This window comes from Musca autumnalis, unplaced genomic scaffold (genome assembly GCF_047663935.1).
Source record: "Musca autumnalis isolate F117 unplaced genomic scaffold, ASM4766393v1 scaffold_1, whole genome shotgun sequence".
Lineage (NCBI taxonomy): Eukaryota > Metazoa > Arthropoda > Insecta > Diptera > Muscidae > Musca > Musca autumnalis.
Window position 1 is genome coordinate 252945071 of NW_027411644.1, and position 19867 is coordinate 252964937.

The window sequence follows — 19867 nt, forward strand, 5'->3', positions numbered from 1 at the left end:
GGATCGTAAGAGACCACCAAACATACCACCAAAGCATATTACGGGCTACAACGGGTGTGTCAATAGATCATATTATATCAGACCGTATACCTGAAACAATTGAAGCCGCCTTGTGTGAAATTTTAATACCGGACATAGACATGTGGATCGATGGAACCTTGGAACGGATGCCAACTGGACGCTGTGGATTTACAGATAGCGCCGTTCTAGGGGGGAGAACGGGTCTGGGTCTATATATCGAAGACCAGGAAACGAGGATCTCCCTTCGACTGCTGGATCATAATACGAACCTACAGGCCGAAATCCGAGCGATCAGGGAGTGTCTGAACTGGTTTAAAGCTAACACAAGGCCAATCACTGTAAACATCCTAACGGACAGTAAAGCAGCTATTAAAGCAATAACAAGCAAGACTATGAAATCAAAAACTGTCTTGAAGTGTAAAAAGTCAATCACCGACCATTTTCAAAAAATAAATCCGAAAACCTAAAACAGCCTTAAAATTTGACCTTTGACCATGAATAACTTTTTTGCACACATGGGATCGATGGAAAAGAGTGCCAAAAATAGTTATAATCAACCTACCAACTCCAACTTTTAAACATAGGTTCATAACAAGCCAAAAAGATAGAAAACCATTTTTAGTGGTTGTAGGTCCATATTTGGTATAGCTCCCATAGAAAGGTACCGCCCGATTTTTGGTATTTTGACGATTTTGGCCAAATTTACCAACCGATTTGGATGTTATTTTGCATTTTGAGTTCTGAGTGAATAAACTACCTCCTTGCAAAAAATATTTAATATAGGTCCACATTTAGGTATAGCCCCCATATAAATGTACCCTCAGGTTTTCGGAATTTTGGCAATTTTAGCGAAATTTCCCAACTGATTTGGTTGTAATTTGGCATTTTGAGTTCTGAGTGAACCAAATACCTTCATGCAAAAAATGGTCAATATCGGTCTACGTATAGCCCCCATATAAACGTACCTCCCGATTTTCGAAATTTTGACGATTTTACCCATATTTTCCAACCGGTCTGGCTGTAATTTTGCATTTTGAGTTCTGAGTGAGCAAAATACTTCCTTGCAAAAAATATTCAGTATAAGTCCAAGTTTAGGTATAGCTCCCATATAAACGTACATCCCGATTTTCGGAATTTTGATGATTTTACAGTAAATGATTTTACAGTAAATTGTAAATTTACAAAAATAATGCTGGATGTTAAAAATTTGATATGTTTAGAGAATATTTATTTCAAATTGGAAAAATAAATTAGTTGTTTTAAAATAATAAAACAACAACAATGGGATTAAGCCAGACTATTTTGAAAAAAAAACAAAATTGTATTAGCTATCCTAGTAAAAAACGACGCCACCAATGTTCGATTTGAGAACACAGGCACCGTTTATATGTTTGGCTGCGACAAGCTACCAACGACATTTTGTTAAACGACTCATAGCAGTGGAAAAAGGTTTGCTTTGTATCGCAAACACTTTCGTCGGAGTTGTGTTAGGTTGCCAAAGAAAAACTTCTCTTTGAAGTTTTTTCATTGATCACCTTTAAGGCCCCCACTCATTTATCAGTCTGTGCCGTCAGTCCGATGAACCCTTTCTGTATGTGTGACTGACAAGTGTGTAGCACAAATCATCAGTCAAGTCTAAAAATCTTGAATTTCTCCTACAAAAATGAATGAATTCTACGTTTTTTGTGTTCCAACACCAACATTATTTTCTGTTTTTCAAAATTATTTATTGACAATTTGAAAATAAACACAATTCACCCAGACTGATGGGGGTTCATTTTGAAATCAAAACTATTTTGATTTTCATCAGTCTTGGAAAACTCACACATACATTCTCAAAATTTCAAAAATTTACACATACTACCATAAATGCTGGCAGTCAGACTGACTAATGAGTGGGGGCCTTTATACTTCGAGCTGACGATTGATGTTTGGGTATAAAAAGTCTTCCTTGCCTTACCCCTTGGCGAACAATGCCAAACTTTCTCCACTAATAAATTAGTTGTTTTAAAATAATAAAACAACAACAATGGGATTAAGCCAGACTATTTCGAAAAAAAAAATTCAATCGCAATAAAATTTGTCTCCATCAATTTTTCGATTTTTGTCCACGGGCGGAACCACTGTGCGATGGGGACTTTTAGGTCGTTGCTTCTAATGACAAACCCCCGCCCTCCACCAAAATTCAGTTTTGTGGGCATTTTTGCCAATTCAGTGTCTATTTTGACTGGGCTATAACCCCTCGACTGATATGTGTGGGGATAGTGTGCACTATCCCATTTACGGACTCCGGCAACTCGACAACTATCTTTGATGATAACGAGGAAAGAAATCAGCAACCTGGCATAGTTTTAAAATCAAGATCACTTTGACCATTTATCAGAGAGGAGTGGGTGTCGAAATTCTCTTTTAATATTTTTTGTTTCACAAGGCATTAGCTGCAGTGTCCATGCTAAGCTGTGATGGTACATAATCCACTGGAGAGATGTTATGGCACATGATTGTCTTTTTGACTAAAATCGGATCAGTCAACATGAATAAAGTCAAAGGGGGTTCGTTGCCTAAAAATGTTAACACGTTAAGGGCTCCAATTTGGTATTCCCCTTGGTAACACCGCCGGGTTCCATTTTGGTAATCCCGCCGCTTCTGCTGAAAATTTTGCTATCACTTTAAGTATCACTTTGTGATGTTACCCGGAAAATTACAAAGACGAAATCCGTTTCCGACAATTTTGAATCGATTTAGCCCTGTTCATCCTACTGTCGGGTCAGCTGGAGCGCACTCACAAAGGGATCAACCAAACCAAACTTATGTCATGTTCAAAATTGGACCGTATCGATCCACTTCTTCGGTTACACAAAACTTTAATAATTTTTCACAGAAGTACAGTGAAAGGATAAAACTCGGATTGTTTTGAAATGTTTTGCAGCAGGTTGTCTTCGCGGTCCATATTACGACGGTATACGTCAATTCCGGGGAAGTATTTACTTGCTGAGATAATTGCCTCAAAAGCTCGTAAAACCCCCCTATTCTCAACTAAAATGATTGATAAGCACGATAACCTTCGAATAGAATATCCATTTGGAGCGAAACTTTGCACATCGTAGTTTCTTCCAAACTTCGGACAACACCTACGGTTATCTTCTTCACAAGCTTTCGCTTAAATGAAGTAAGTGAGGCGGTTCAAGGCTAGTTTTGAAAATTTTACCTAAGGCACTCCTTGTGATCCTATTTACAGTATTATAATGTCTTTCGGGGCATGTCTAAGCTTCCTGACATAATGGAGTAAAATAAAATGTCCAAATAAAATGTCTGGTTAGTCCAATAATTATCTAAACTAATGACTCTCAGTTCCATATGCAATATGAACTATGTCTGTTTATTCCTTCAAGAACCACCTCCGCTTAGGTGCACTCTATGCACTTCAATTCATTTTAATCTCACAGTAAACATAAGAATTGTTTTGCTAGAGGAAGCCAATATTTCCTGGAATGTTTCAATATTTAGGTCCATTTGTTAAATTTTATTCTCTATACTTCTCTCAATTACGCCCTGAATGTTCGAAAATCCCCGTCCGAATTGTATTCTTGAAATATATGAAGGATCCTTGTGTAACCTACGAAAATAGTATATAATTTTAAAATTAGGGATATGTTAATAGATCATTTATGTCCAACCAACCAACCTAAACTTATAAATCCCACCTCTAAAATGAAAAAAATGTCTTCATGTGAACTCACACCGAAAGTTAATTCTGGCATAGCAACATTCACGGATAGTAAATTAATTCAGTTCGCTGCCTTCACCTGGCCATTGTTGGGGGAAGATGAAAACGGATGATGTACGGCGAAAAACCCATTAATGTAGAAAGGGGTTTCATACAAAAGCAATCAATTATACTACAACATCATCATCGTCATCAGCACCATCGCCCTCATCGATATATTGAAATATGTATATTAGGGTCATGACTTTTTCACAACCTCATATTCCTGTATCATATTTTGATTAGCTTTTACCTTTGACCTTTTTTACTAATTAAATGGAAAGAACGTTATTTTTGGCATTAATAGACAAAAGTTCATTCATTCGCGCTAAAGGAAATTATTTTTGAGAAAACAGTTCAAAAAGTCATAATCCTAATGCATATGTATGTCTGTCTGTACGTACTAAGGTAAAACCGAAACATCCGCAACAATAAAAGCAAATGCATGAAACCTGCGGAATAACATTTTCAACATTTTGCAATACAGCACAGACGACTATGATTTTATTGACGATTTCAACGACGTCATTTTGAAGTGTCTTTAGCCGTTGTTGGAGTAAAAGTGATTTCTATGTTCCATGGTAATAGAAGTCAAAACCGTTAGATGATGTATGGTGAAATGGTGGTTTGGGGGAAGCTAAGGTATGCGTGCTAGACAGTTAAATGTTTGTTGTTCAAAAAGTTCTGTTTTAGCATATGTCCTGCCACAATCATTTGCATTTTAGCCATATTTCACCTTACCACCAGAAACAACGACATCAACAACAAAAACAACACACATAACATAACGTGTCGACAATGACAATGGCGACAGCCGCTGTATACCAACCATGTCATAACATTCGTCTATTCATACATACATTTTTACTGTTTGGTACTTTAACTGGTACATAAATATACTCCTTCCTATCTGGAAGAAATTGAAGTCTAATTTTAGCACAATACTGAAGCACTGTATGTTTTATATTTTGTTTGATATTAGAAAAAAATGTCATATTCTCTTAAAATGTCATACTCTCAAAAATGCAAATAAGCACGTCCTCCTATCCTCTGATTACACTGTGCAACACTGGAAATGCAAGCAAAAAACTTCTTGTGGGCGTTTTCTGAAAGTACATTTTAAAACTACAAAAAACTTAGTTGGATTTTGTGTTGTTGGATCGGATTTTATGTTATGTGATCGGGCCTTTATCTCAGAGACTAATAACAAGTTTACTTAGCAGTCTTTAGAAACAACGCTGTAGAATCATTTTACAGAGTTGTGTATTGCATTCCAGCGAACATTTTCCCCAAAGGTAACATTAAGAAAAATACAACAGTTTTGGAGATACGCTGTGAAATATACAAATTATGGAGTTTTTAGATATATTATAAAATTTGAGTTTGAGTTTTCTTATTGCTCTTATCTATCTACAAGTTTGATGCAGAAGTCGAAACAAGATTCGTATTGGTTTCAAAGATAAAGCCCCGATTTTCTTTAAAAATTCAATATTTAACCACGTTTAGATGAGGCCATACAATCCGAAACCGTGCATACCATTGCACCACGGTGGCACCCTATTTGATTTCTACTTTCATAAAATACTTGGCAGAAGTTGTATGCACAAAAATGTTGCACAGTGTTATTAGATTGCGTGTACCTCTCCTTGTGTGTGTGTGTTTTTTTTTTTTCACGGGCGTAAAAAACATACCTTATCAATTTATAAATCTTTTGCGGCATAATTAAAATAAACATTTGCATATAGTCACGTTCCTATATCCTATCATAAATTACAGGGTTTACGTAGGAAAATATTATGTGACAATAACAACCTATCGATTCCATTGTAATTTAAAATAAAACAAATAAAAGTTGATTTATGTTCTGTTGGTCCGTTACATAAATACCAAATATCCAAAAAACATCAGTTTAAAATGCCGAGATTGTTATTGGTTCTTGTCTGAACTCATCTGCAACAATAAATTTTTACACAGTTAATTGGGTAGTATTTTTTAAAAAACTTACTGAGTTTTTTTATGATTAGATAAAATCTTACATATCACGGTACTCTTGTACCAAATTTAAATGGAAGGTGCTTACACCTGGGAAGTTTTTGCGAATTCTGAAACTACAATGCCCATACATATTTTGCAGCAAACATACATATATTTGATTGCAAGCAGTTCCAAACATTACATATGTTTGGGTCCTGCAAACAAATATATGTTTGGGTGCAACAAATACAAACCCAAAAAAAAAATACAAACACATGCACCACTGGGCGCTTTCTGAGAGCAAGGGAGCGCAAATGTCAAAGTGAAACAACTTGAAATGTATGCTCACTTGCTCTCAGCAAGCGCTCACTGGCTATTTCTAACATTTATAAATAGTGGTGTTTTTTATTGAAGGGCATAGAAAAAAGGCAAAACAACAAAGACACATAGGTACATACAAAATTCCAAAGAAATACATAACACACTTTAATAAAAGAAAAACTGAATGAAACAACATATAAAATGTCGCACTTTTAAAAAGAAAAAAATATATAGAAACATCGTTGAACGCTTCTCCGTAGTTGTGAAATAAAACACATTTTCCTCAAAGTTGAAATCATCAGCGGGAAATCGGCATCTATTAAATGTTATGTCAAATGTTTAGCACTGTTAACCTCATAGTACTGGAGGTACTGTTCCATGAAGCCTACATCAAAACGACATGTTTTTTATCATCTGGAAGCACAAAATATCAAATTACAACGAATTCGGTGGTCAAATGGGACTAATACTATCGAAATTCCTTAAAACGTTGACGAGTCAAGAGTCACTTTGCGTGGGGGCTATATCAAAACGTAGACCTATATACCCAATTTTCCATACCTGAAGTTCTACGGACCTACAATAGTTTTCACCATTTTTTTGTAGCCCTAATATGCATTTGTTATTGCTTTTTTGTTTACTGAATAAAAAGTTGTTAATTTCTCTTAAAAAGTAATAAAAAAGTGCCTTTTCGCTGAAATAAGTACAATTTAAGTCTTTTTTGACACAAACAAACAAAGATCTCTACATGGGTTAACGTTAACCGATCGCCATAAACGTATGGGATGGAAGATACTAAGCGACGGTCCTGACCAGTTTTAACATGGCAAAGCCCAGGATTTATCTTGGTCCCTCTTTCATCCCAAGTGGACACTGACCTCCCCGTGGTGTCACCTGGGGAACTGCCTTTAACACCCGTTAAAGGTAGTGAGCTAACATGTGCAGCGCGTTCACCCATAAGAACGTTAGAAACTTGGGTTTGGGCCTCGGGTTAGTAACCCTCCTCTAGAAAAAACAGCCTACTATGAAAAAACGACAGAAAAGAAAAACAGTCTTCGCATTGGCAGACGTACTTGAAAAGTACAAGGCCGATATTACTGCCATACAGGAAATACTATGGATTGGGAAAGGTGTCACAACAACACCTAGAGGTGACGCGCTGTATTATAGCTGCCATGACGTAAAGCATGAGTTTGGTTGCGGATTCGGAGTTAGTCGGAGGCTAAAACATCTGGTATCACGCTTCACCCCAGTGTATGAAAGACTTGCTGCAATTCGAATAAAAGCTAAATTCTTCAACATCAGCTTTATTTGCGCTCATGCTCCCACTGAAGAAAAGGACGAACAGATCAAAGATATATTTTACGAGCGCTTAGAAGAAACATATGACCGTTGCCCTGCCCATGACATTAAAATCATTCTGGGCGATTTTAATGCCAAAATTGGAAAGGAGAATATCTTTGGCCCAATTTGGGAAATTCAGTCTCCACAGTGAAACATCTGACAATGGTATGAGGCTGATAGACTTTGCAGCTGCAAAAAACATGGTAGTAAGCAGTACCAGATTTAATCATCTCGAAATTCATAAGGGCACCTGGCTATCTCCAGATCAGAAAACAAGAAATCAAATTGATCATGTTGTGATAGATGGAAGACATTCATCGAGCATGTTGGATGTACGATCGTTCCGAGGCGCAAACACTACCTTGTTGCAGCAAAGGTACGCACCCGCTTAAACGTAGCAAACAAAGTACGAACAGACACAACACGAAAGTTAGACATCGGTGAGCTGCAATCACAACAGATAGCCACAGCATATTCAGTCTCCACAGTGAAACATCTGACAATGGTATGAGGCTGATAGACTTTGCAGCTGCAAAAAACATGGTAGTTAGCAGTACCAGATTTAATCATCTCGAAATTCATAAGGGCACCTGGCTATCTACAGATCAGAAAACAAGAAATCAAATTGATCATGTTGTGATAGATGGAAGACATTCATCGAGCATGTTGGATGTACGATCGTTCCGAGGCGCAAACACTACCTTGTTGCAGCAAAGGTACGCACCCGCTTAAACGTAGCAAACAAAGTACGAACAGACACAACACGAAAGTTAGACATCGGTGAGCTGCAATCACAACAGATAGCCACAGCATATTCCACTCAACTAGCCCAATTGCTTAATCAAAGCACTCCTCATCCCGATAACATATCAGCGCAATGGCAAAGCATTGCCCACTCCATACAAAAAGCCGCAAAATCCATACTTGGATACCAGAGACCTCCACCAAGGAATCCATGGTATGGTCAGGAGTGTCGTGCTGCCACCGAAGAGAAAAATGCGGCATATAGGGCTACTTTACAATCCGTAGCAACGCGGAGCGCACGAGAGAGATACAGAGAGAAAAGGAGAGAGGAGAAACATCTTTTCTGCAGGAAAAAGAGAGGGATGGAAAAGCGGGAGTGTGAAAAAATCGAGATGTTCAGGAACCAGAATGAAGGCCGAAAATTCTACCAAAGAGTCAAGCATCAAACTGATGGCTTTGGTACAGGCACATCCTCATGTAGAGACCAACAAGGTAATTTGGTAACTGATACAGATAGTGTACTCAGGATATGGAAACAACATTTTTCAAATCTGTTGGTATCCAATAGCAGCGAAGACGACGAAGATACCACAGCCCCAATCCCAGAAGATGGTATTGAATGTATACCGCCCAGCCAAGATGAGGTAAGGACAGCAATAAATCGGCTAAAGAATAATAAGGCAGTAGGGGCCGATGGCTTATCAGCCGAGCTGTTCAAAACCGGAGGCGACACGCTGATAAGGTGTATTCATCAGCTAGTTAGCACCATCTGGCAGGAAGAACGAGTACCCGACGATTGGAACATGAGTATCCTGTGCCCCGTCCACAAGAAGGGAGATAAGATTGTATGCTCGAGAGGCAAACGTCAAAAGATGTGGCACAATCTACACCAATAGTCACATGTTACTTGCTTATGCTGATGATATAGACATCATGGGCCGATCAGTAAATGAAGTAACTGATACCTTTATAAAGGTCGAAGGAGAATCTGCTAAAGTTGGTCTGGCGGTAAACGGTGAGAAAACCAAGTTGATGGTGTCGACGCGCAATGCGTCTATTGAGCTCGGACCGACTGTGGAATTTGGTTCCTATAATATTGAGGTAGTAAAAGACTTCGTTTACCTCGTCACCTCCGTAAACACAACAAATAATATAATAATAAAAATAATATAATAATAAAACAAGTGAGCAAAGGCTATAGTCGGGACGGGACCGACCATGTGATACCCTACACCACTACCCCTGTGCATAAGCTTTTCACTGGTAAACATTTCGTTTAGGGAATATAAACCGACTACCACCAAAAATAATATGCCTCTTTGTCTTTGGGACCCCCATAAGCAACCAAAATTTCGTGACCATCCGATCAAAATTACGACCTGTAGCTTGATTGCAAAAAATGGAAGAATTGGATGCATTACCGACTATTGTGGTATCTCCCTTGTTTGACCACCTTCGCCAACCTGCTTTACACCAATGTAAAGGTAATATTTTCTTCTTCCATTGACAGGCTTTGCCGTTGGAATACTCCTACTAGAAGCCAATATATTCACAAAGAATAAAACTTTGAATTTGTCTCCTAATGAGTTTTTCCCATTTCCGACCCCTAAATATTATCCGACTATCACCAAAATCAATAGACTTCTTCCTATGGGGGACCCGCATTAACTCCCAAAAAATTCGTGACGATCCGATCAAAATTGCGACCTGTAGCGTGATTACAAACAAATCGGAAAATGGGATGCATTACCGACTATTGCGATATCTCTGTTTTTTGAGCAGCTACGACAACCTACTTTACACCGTTGTAAAGGTGATATTTTCTACTTTCCTTGCCTGGTTTTGCTTTGGATATACCTCTTAAAAAATCAGAGATATTGGCTTTGAAATAAAACGTAGACCTTTTCTCCAAATAAGTTTTTGCCCATTCCGACCCCAGAATATTATCCGACCATCATCAAAATCAATAGGCTTCTTTGTCTTTGGGACCTCCATTAACACCCAAAATTTCGTGACGATCCGATCAAAATTGCGACCTGTAGCGTGATTACAAAAAAATCGGAAAATGGGATGCATTATCGACTATTGCGATATCTCCGTCATTTGGTTACCGACCTAGTTTGCATCATTGTAAAGACGGGATCTTCTACTTTCATAGTCAGGCTTTGCTTTTGGAAATTTTACAACTAAAGCTGTGATATTCGTCAATATAATTAAAATCGCAAAAATGAAAATTGGAGTTTTATTTGCTACTATTGTGATATCTTCGTTGTTTGATCACCTACGAGCACCTACTTTACATCATTAGAAAGGTGATATTTTCTACTTTAATTGTCTGGTTTTGCTTTTGGTATACCCCATATAGAAGCTGAGATATTCGCTTTGGAAAAAAACGTTGTCTTTTTATTCACCTAAGTTTTTTGCCCTTTCCGACCCCTAAATATTATCCGAACATCACCAAAATCAATAGACTTCTTCCCCTCCGGGACCCCCATCAACATGCAAAATTTCGTGAAGATCCGATCAAAATTGCGACCTGTAGCGTGATTACAAGGTTTAGATGGACAGACGGACAGACGGACGGACGGACGGACTGACGGACGGACACACATAGCCAGATCGACTCAGCTTGTCGAGACATTCATTTTGGTATATATAAGTATGGGTCTACGACCATTATTTCGATGCGTTACAAACTTTTTGGCCAAAACCAACTTATAATACCCTCCCCACATAGTGGTGTAGGGTATAAAAAATAATAAAAATAAAAAGAAGAATTGTATTGGCCAACAGATGCTACTTTGGTTTAAGTAAGCAGTTTAAAAACAAAGCCACATTTCGTCAAACAAAAATAACGCTCTACAAAAAACTGATACTACCCGTGCTGATATATGGCTCCGAAACCTGGGTACTTGCGCAAGCAGACATGGCAGTGCTTGGTGTGGTTGAGAGAAAAATTCTTCGAAAGATTCCAGTATTCCAGAGTGCGAAGCAACAAATAGAGAGGAATGGATATATTTTCTTATTTCGGCCTATGGAACAAGTGTTCTGTAATGGGCCAGCTAAGTAAGTAAGTAAGATCGCCATAAAATTTCATATATAAGGTTTTGGGTCAAATGGAGTCGTAGCCTTAATGCATTTGTACTTAGCTTTATGTCTGGCTATACCAACATACAATATATGTATGTACGTATATGGAAAGTCTTCTGTCAGGGTTTCTATCCCCTAAGAAACATAAATACAAATTTACAACCTAATCTTTTGGAAAATGTATGACCCGAAGTAAGTAATAATCAGGAGGTAACTTTCGATTAACTTCACTTTTTGAAAAATTTAAGTGTCAAAGACCTTGATATAATCATAACGATTTGCTTCTTATGGTTATCCTCAAGTAGTTGTGATGAAGTAAAGTTATGATGGATGTCTTTGGCGAAAGTTATAATTGTTTTGGGATCATTGTTTGAATGCCTAGACTATGCTTACATGGAAAGTGGGAACCTCTATCTATATGGTGTGATCTTTGTGTGCAGAATTTTAACTCTTTGACCCAGTTTTTTATTACCATAGAATCCGGTTTTCCATCACTCCCGAACCACTGTAAATAAAATGAAAAATTAAAATATATTTTCCGACCGATTATGATATGTCAATTTAACAATAAAAAGAAGCGTATGCATGCCACAAGCCACCAAATACAAGTGAATTTATACACATGAATAGTTTTTAAACAAACAACAACAACACGTACTATTCAAATGCGTGTTGCATGTTGCTGCCGGTACTTTGGCATTTATTACTACAACAAACCATAACTTTAAAGGATAACAACACTGAATTCCGCACCCAAAACATAGGCAGGCAGTACTTACCCTTCAGAGCTCTTTAGTTGGAGTAACACGGTTAGTTGCGTGTCTATTGACACGTCAAGTGTAGAGCATGCCTGACTAATGATGATGATGTTGTTGTTGTTGTTGTTAATTTCGGGGTGGTATTACCGGCCTGCATGTTTTTAGCTTTTGTTAGGTGTTATTATCGTTGAACTCTAGAAAATTTTCAAATAAAATAAATCTCCAACATCAACATACATAGAGTAATTTGCTTTTAAATGCGTGCATGCATGTGTTTTGCTGGTGTTCCAACACCATTGGTTTGGTTGTGTCTATACTATTTGCATATTTACATGCAATTTTATGCAAAATTCTATAGAATTTGCATGACACTTCTCACTCTGAGGGTAGTTTGTGTATTTGCTGTCTGTCCGTCCCTTGTTGTGCAAGCGTTAAGACAACGCAGGGATGGGGGATTGTGTTCAAATATTTGTTATAATAGCTTTTATATTTTGAATATTTAGGTGTTTCTAATGTCCCCTAAGTATGCAACATAATATTATCACACATCAAATTTTCCAAAGCAATGTATCTACCTTCCTATTAGATATGTTTATTCATTATACAGATTTTAAATGATTTTCTAAGTTTCCAAATATGCCACCTTCTAGCGTTGAATGGCGTACTTTAAGCTCTATATTTTCATTATTTTATCATCTCTTTACCTTTCCTCCCGCTCTTTTCAGATGTCAAACGCCGCCGAATAGCTGCCAATACAGAGTCTATTTCAATGAGTGACAGTAACAACTGTTTAGACGTTATGCCACCTGCCACAATAGATTCCGATTCAATGTTTGCCTCAACATCATCAGCAACAGCTGCAAGACATCAGTGTGCTAGTCAGAATTACAAAATGATGCCGTCATGCAACATGGAACAGCAGCAGCATCCACATCATCATCACCATTCACATAATCATCACCAGCAACATCATCAATGTGGAGGACATCAGCAACAACAACAACAGGCACAACAGCATTTACATCACCATCATCATTCGGCTGCAACACAACATCACCACCACCATCATCAACAGCAGCGGCCACAACCTGCGATAACAAACTGTTACACTAACAATAACAATATGATGGCAATGGAAAATCCAAACAGGCCATGGTGCAAAGATAATGGAATGATGGCGTCGACCACACATCAACATCTTGAAAGTGGCAGCACTCCATGGTCACAGCTAAATACTAAAACAATGTCGGATGGAAATATGTGTCCACATCAACACCATCATCATCATCAAAACCAACATCAACAACAGGACCACCACCGTCATCAACAGCATCCACACCATTGTTCGGAATTTAATAATAATGAAGAGACGAAACCATGTCTCTTCAAGGATGATCTAAATGGATATTTGCAACATCAAACTGAAATGGTACACAATTCAATGATGAATGTCCAACATCATCATCACCACCAACATAGTTACGATCATAGTGATGATGAGGGGGAAGGAGAGGAAGATGATGATGAAGAAGATGAGGATCCAGCCAGTGCTATTAATGAAGAGGATAATGATTTGGAGGATAATGGTCTCGCAGAAAGTCACATGGATGACATGGAAGATAATGAGGAAGAGGAGGGAGATGAAGAAGACGATGATGATGATCAAGCCACCCAAGATTTGTTACACTTGAAAACTACTCAACATTGTTTGGATTTCCTTCAAGGAGATTTGGGAATGGATCTTGGACTTGAAGGAAATCAACATCTGGGTGACAATGGTGGACAAATGAAATCCACAGAAACTGGGGGAGGCGAGGAAACAAATACCAATGAAGATATTGAGGAACCTCAACCTCAACATGCCCAAGATAATGAAGATGGCAATGCAAACCATGAAAGCGAAGTAGAGGAAGAAGATGACGACAATGATGAGGATGATGAAGAGGACGACGAAGAAGATGAAGATCAGGAACAAACATGTGATGATATGGCCAGCCATACCCAGCAACCCATGGAACAAACTGTGATTGAACCACCACCACAACAAGTGGTGGACACTGCAAGTGAAACGAGGCTTTTAGGCAACCAAACTCCAAATGGAGGATTTTATCAAATTACCAATACCACGGCAGCAACTCTGCAAGAAGAAAATAAACAAAATTCGGTAAACTTAAGTAATATGCCGCGATTATCAGCTATTTCTCTCAGTTATGATATAAAAACGCATGAAAATCAAACATTGGCCACAGTCAATATTCAGCAGCCTCAAACTCAATGTCAACAGCTGATGCCATGTCCCACCACATCCCATAAGACGGCAATAAAATTTGTTCCCCCCGCACAAGAATCTCCTTCAAGCACAGTGGGTGGTCCAAGATCTACATCAGACATACAACGCAACGCAAAGGAGGCTAATAAAAAACCCGAACAGGTGGGGGCTATCTCCACCAGTAATGAAAGTCCACGTTCTTGTACGCCTTCACCATCAGCAGCGAACATGGAGCAGCACCATGGAACAAACACTAAACAACCGGGTCTGCAAAGTAGAACCACGGGATCACCCATGCCCTCACCAAGGCCACAAAGTGCTGGAAAGCAAATAGCACAGCACAACAAACAGCAACAACAACAGTTGCAGCAAGTAAAGCTGCAAACCTGTCAAAAGAGTCCAGTGCGGATTGTACGACAGGTAAAACATGTCAATCAAATACCACAACAGCAGCAGCAACAACAAAGAATCTTTAATACCAACAATAACCGTAACACTCCCACAACGATTGCTGGCAATCGTGGAATGGCCACAACCACTGCTACCACTTCCTCAGTTGCAGGCCAACGGAATATTAACACTAATGCCACAACAACAACAGCAGCTATGGCCCAAAAACTACACACCACAATGCAAAAACTTGTAACAAACAACAACAGCAACAACACCAGTGCGACCACCACAACCACCATACCCCTTGGCCAGCTGCAGCTACAACCGCTATTGCGTAACGCCCAGGACAATTCCGGAAACTCACAAATTATTATGACATCGACGGGTCAAATTATTGTTATGCCCTCCTCGAACAACAAGACACATTTGCAAACTGTGCCTCAGCAACAACAACAGCAGCCGCAAGTGATAATTGCCAACGGCAATGCGACGACAGCTACTTCGCAAAACCCAACACCAAGCGCCAATTTAATTATTCAACAAAGCGCCGCCGATGTCCTTAACACCACCGGACAATTAACGGCCACTTTACAACAACAACCAAATGGTAGCTTCATTGTCAGCCAACCAGCCACGCAACCAACCGCCAATCCGACAAACTCACTACAGCCTACAACGGTTATTTTAAATCCAGGACAAAATATTTTGACAGGCAATGCTGCCGCCAAGGTGTTAACGGCAACCACCAACAATCCTGGCGCAAACATAATTCACGCCACTGGTACGCAGTCTATACTAACAACGGCCGGAAATCAATTGATCACAGCCCAAACGACCGGAAATAACACCAATGTTTTGGGTCAACAGACAGTTGTTTTGAATCCCTTGCCAAATGGTGGCTATGTCATACAGCCACAACAAGCACAGCAAACGGCTGCACAGGCCACACAACAATTTACCACTTTAGACAACCAAGTTGTCTCGCAGATTGTACAACAACCCGATGGAACCCAGCGCATTATTATATCCTCTCCAGCCGATCTTAAGAGACGTACAAAGAAACGTAAAAATTCACCAACTCCCACCAATCAAATAACAAATCAAACAGCAACACTGATACAACCCCACACCCTGAACATACAAACCGCAGCACAGCAACAACAACATGCTACCCCTGTCCAAGCCCAGCCTCAGGTGGTTCAACTTACCGCCACCACACCTGCTACAGCCACCGCGACGGCCAATGCTTTCTCCCAACAATTTCAGTTAGGCTCCACCGGTATTCAAGGCATTGTGGTGAGTAAACCCGCCACTGCCACAACCACCACCACACAACCACAACAGATCATTCTACAAAATGGTCAAATCATACAGCCCATGAATCTAATAGGTCAACAGCTGATATTGCCCACAACAGGTTTGGTAATGGGGCCCGATTCTACCCTACTGCAAATACAAAATGTCAGTGGCTGTACGCCAACAGCCAATCTCTTGACAGCACCACAAGCCACTACAACCATGATGTTGCGTGCCACTTCACCTCAGACCAGTAAATCGTTCATCTCCTCCACAGCCACGGGACAACAGTTCATTGTGGGCAGTAATGGTCAACTAAGTCCTATTGGACAAATCTATTCCACACCAATGGGTCTTATGATGCCGGCGACAACGCAACATCACACGACAACGCCAACGACTACCTTTGTACAGCACAATGGCACAACTATCCAGTTGCATCATCATCACCATCAACAGCAGCATCAGCAGCAGCAACAACAGCATCATCATCAATTGAATGCCACAACAACTACCACCCAACATCAGGTTACATTGCAGGCATTGCAAACACATCAACAGAATTTAAATCAAGTCATCAATAATCCAGTGGGTATTGTTCTGGAAACGGCAGCCACATCGACAACATCACCCAATGCTATGCAACAAGCAACATCTGTGGGTGGTGGTAGTTCACGTTCTTCGGCAGCAAGCCCTCCCGATACAACAACGCATAGTCCAAGGAGTCCGGAAAGGCCACCAAGTCATCGTAGTGGTGGCAGTGATATGGTAAGTTAGGGGGAAAAGGGATGAAGGTAGTCATTTTGAAATTGCAAGAGACTAATACTGCGATTTTCTTCTTCTTCTTTTAAGGTTCAATGCGTTTCATCCTCAGAACCGGATGGTGGCAATGTTTCACCCATGAGCACGGATAGCAGACAATCTCCATCGACAACTGTGTGCGATAAAGGTAAGTTTAAGACACAAGTAAAATCAATATTGCATTAAATTGAATTCACAAGGAGTGGAGAATTTTTTAAACTCTATAAGGAAATCATTTTAGGGCAAACATCCATTCTCAAACACTAACCTAGGTCCGGAATATATCAAGGTAGCCATGCCCAAACATCAACATTACTAGGAGGGCTATTATAATTTTGGCAACCGCCACCATAAATACAGGCCAGTCAGCAGGAAAATGAGCACACAAAACATTGCTTTGTAATTTGGTATATTTTTCTCATTGTAAAGCATTAAATTTCTATCCTGCGGATATCATCTAAAAATGGTTACAAATTTCATGAACAATATACTCTTACAACATAATACACAAACGACCGACCGACTGAATTCCTTCCTGTCTCAACACTTCACTTTATGTTTCATATTCCATATCCTTTATTCTTTGCAATGCACGGAGTTGAGTGTTACAAATTGCAAACCCTATTATTTGCAGACCATCATCCCCACCACATACTTAAATAACTGTTATAACATTACAAAATTCAACGCCCGGAATAGAAATGAGAAACAGACAATAAAGTATATAACAAATACGGGAGGAACACTTTGTGAGTTGCTTTGTGATTGTCGTCGTCGACATTGAATAAACCTCAATGGTGCAGAACATTAGATTATGCTATTTACTCCATGTTATAACGGAGGGATGGGGTGTTTAATGCTATTGCTATATTGCTAATAAATATATTGTGTGAAAAACTAGATTTTATGCGGCAAAGTACAATTTTGAGATATTCCTAAGGGAACAAATTCAATATAGAGACTGTATATGGAAGTGACGTTGGGGATGGAAGATACCAAGGAACGGTCCTGACCGGCTTTAACATGGCAAAGCCCAGGATTTATCTTGGTCCCTCTTTCATCTCAAATTGACACTGACCTCCCCGTGGTGTCACCTGGGGAGCTGCCTTTAACACCCGTTAAAGGTAATGAGCTGACATGTGCCGAGCGTTCAGCCATAAGAACGTTAAAAACTTGGATTGGGGCGTCGGGTTAGTAACCCTCCCCTAGAAAAAGCAACCTACTATGAAAAAACGAAAGAAAAGAAAAACAAACCCCTCTAAAGTTGACGAACCCCGCAAACGTTTTAAGAACCATGATCTGCGAATCTGCACCTCGAATGTTCGCACTCTTTATAGAGGAGTGCAGTTTACGCATTGGCAGACGTACTTGAAAAGTACAAGGCCGACATTACTGTCATACAGGAAATACGATGGATTGGGAAAGGCGTCACAACAACACCTAAAGGTGACGCACTGTATTATAGCTGTCATGACACGGCGGATTTGTAGTTAGTCGGAGATTAAAACATCTGGTCTCCAGCTTCACGCCAGAGAATGAAAGACTCGGTGCAATTCGATTAAAAGCAAAATTCTTCAACATCAGCTTTATTTGCGCTCATGCTCCCACTGAAGATAAGGACGAACAGGCCAACGATATATTTTACAAGCGCTTAGAAGAAACATATGACCGTTGCCCTGCATATGACATTAAAATTATATTAGGCGATTTTAATGCTAAATATGGAAAGGAGAATATCTTTGGCCCAACAGTCGGGAAATTCAGTATCCACAGCGAAACATCTGACAATGGTATGAGGCTGATAGACTTTGCAGCTGCAAAAAACATGGTAGTTAGCAGTACCAGATTTAAGCATCTCGATACTCATAAGGGCGCCTGGCTGTCTCCAGATCAAAGAACAAATAATCAAATTGATCATGTTGTGATAGATGGAAGACATTCATCGAGCGTGTTGAATGTACGATCGTTCCGAGGAGCAAACATAGATACGGACCACTACCTTGTTGCAGCAAAGGTACGTACCCGTCTAAACGTTGCAAATAAAGCACTACGAGACACAACAGGGAAGTGGGACATCGGTAAGCTGCAAACACAACAGATAGCCACAGCATATTCCACTCAACTGACCCAATTGCCTAATGAAAGCAATCCTTGTCCCGATAACATATCAGCACAATGGCAAAATATTGCCCACTCCATGCAAACAGCCGCAAAATCCATACTTGGATACCAGAGACATCCACTAAGGAATCCATGGTATGACCAGGAGTGTCGTGCTGCTACCGAAGAAAAAATGCGGCATATAGGGCTACTCTACAATCGGTATCGGGAGAAAAGGAGAGAGGAGAAACGTCTTTTCCGCAGGAAAAAGAGAGAAATGGAAAGACGAGAATGTGAGAAAATCGAGATGTACAGGAGACAGGATTAAGTCCGAAAGTTCTACCAAAGAGTGAAACATCAAACTGATGGCTTTGGCACATCCTCCTGAAGAGAACAGCAAGGTAACTTGGTAACGGATACAGATAGTGTGCTCAGGATATGGAAAGAACATTTCTCCAAACTGTTGGTATCCCAGAAGATGGTATTGAATGTATACCGCCCAGCCAAGATGAGGTAAAGACAGCAATAAGTCGGCTGAAGAATAATAAGGCAGCAGGAGCCGATGGCATACCAGCCGAGCTGTTTAAAACCGGAGGCGACACGCTGATAAGGTGTATTCATCAGCTAGTTAGCACCATCTGGCAGGAATAACGAGTACTCGACGATTGGAACCTGAGCATCTTGTGCCCTGTCCACAAGAAAGGAGATAAGACTGTATGCTCTAGCTATGGGGGCATAATTCTTCACCCTATTGACTACAAGATAGTGCAAGGGATAATGTGCGAACGACTGAAGCCTATGGTCAATGATATAATTGGGCAATACCAATGCGGCTTAAGACCTGGCAAATCCATTATTGACCAGATATTTACCCTGCGGCAAATCCTGGAGAAGTCCCAAGAGATGCAGATCGTCACTTACCACCTTTTTGTTGATAACAAAGAAGCCTTCGACAGCCCCCTACGTTCAAAGGTATTCCAAGCCATGTCA

The 19867-nt window shown here is 39.8% G+C and overlaps 1 protein-coding gene across 3 annotated transcripts in view; it reads left to right on the forward strand.

Moving 5' to 3' along the window:
• Positions 1-19867, forward strand: part of sba (six-banded) — a 762450-nt gene that overhangs the window by 725486 nt on the left and 17097 nt on the right. For all 3 annotated transcript variants that reach the window (XM_073960711.1, XM_073960712.1, XM_073960713.1), the window contains 2 exons: positions 12744-16744; positions 16829-16925. In XM_073960711.1, the coding sequence (XP_073816812.1) occupies positions 12744-16744; positions 16829-16925 (4098 nt within the window). The remainder of the gene's footprint in view (positions 1-12743; positions 16745-16828; positions 16926-19867) is intronic.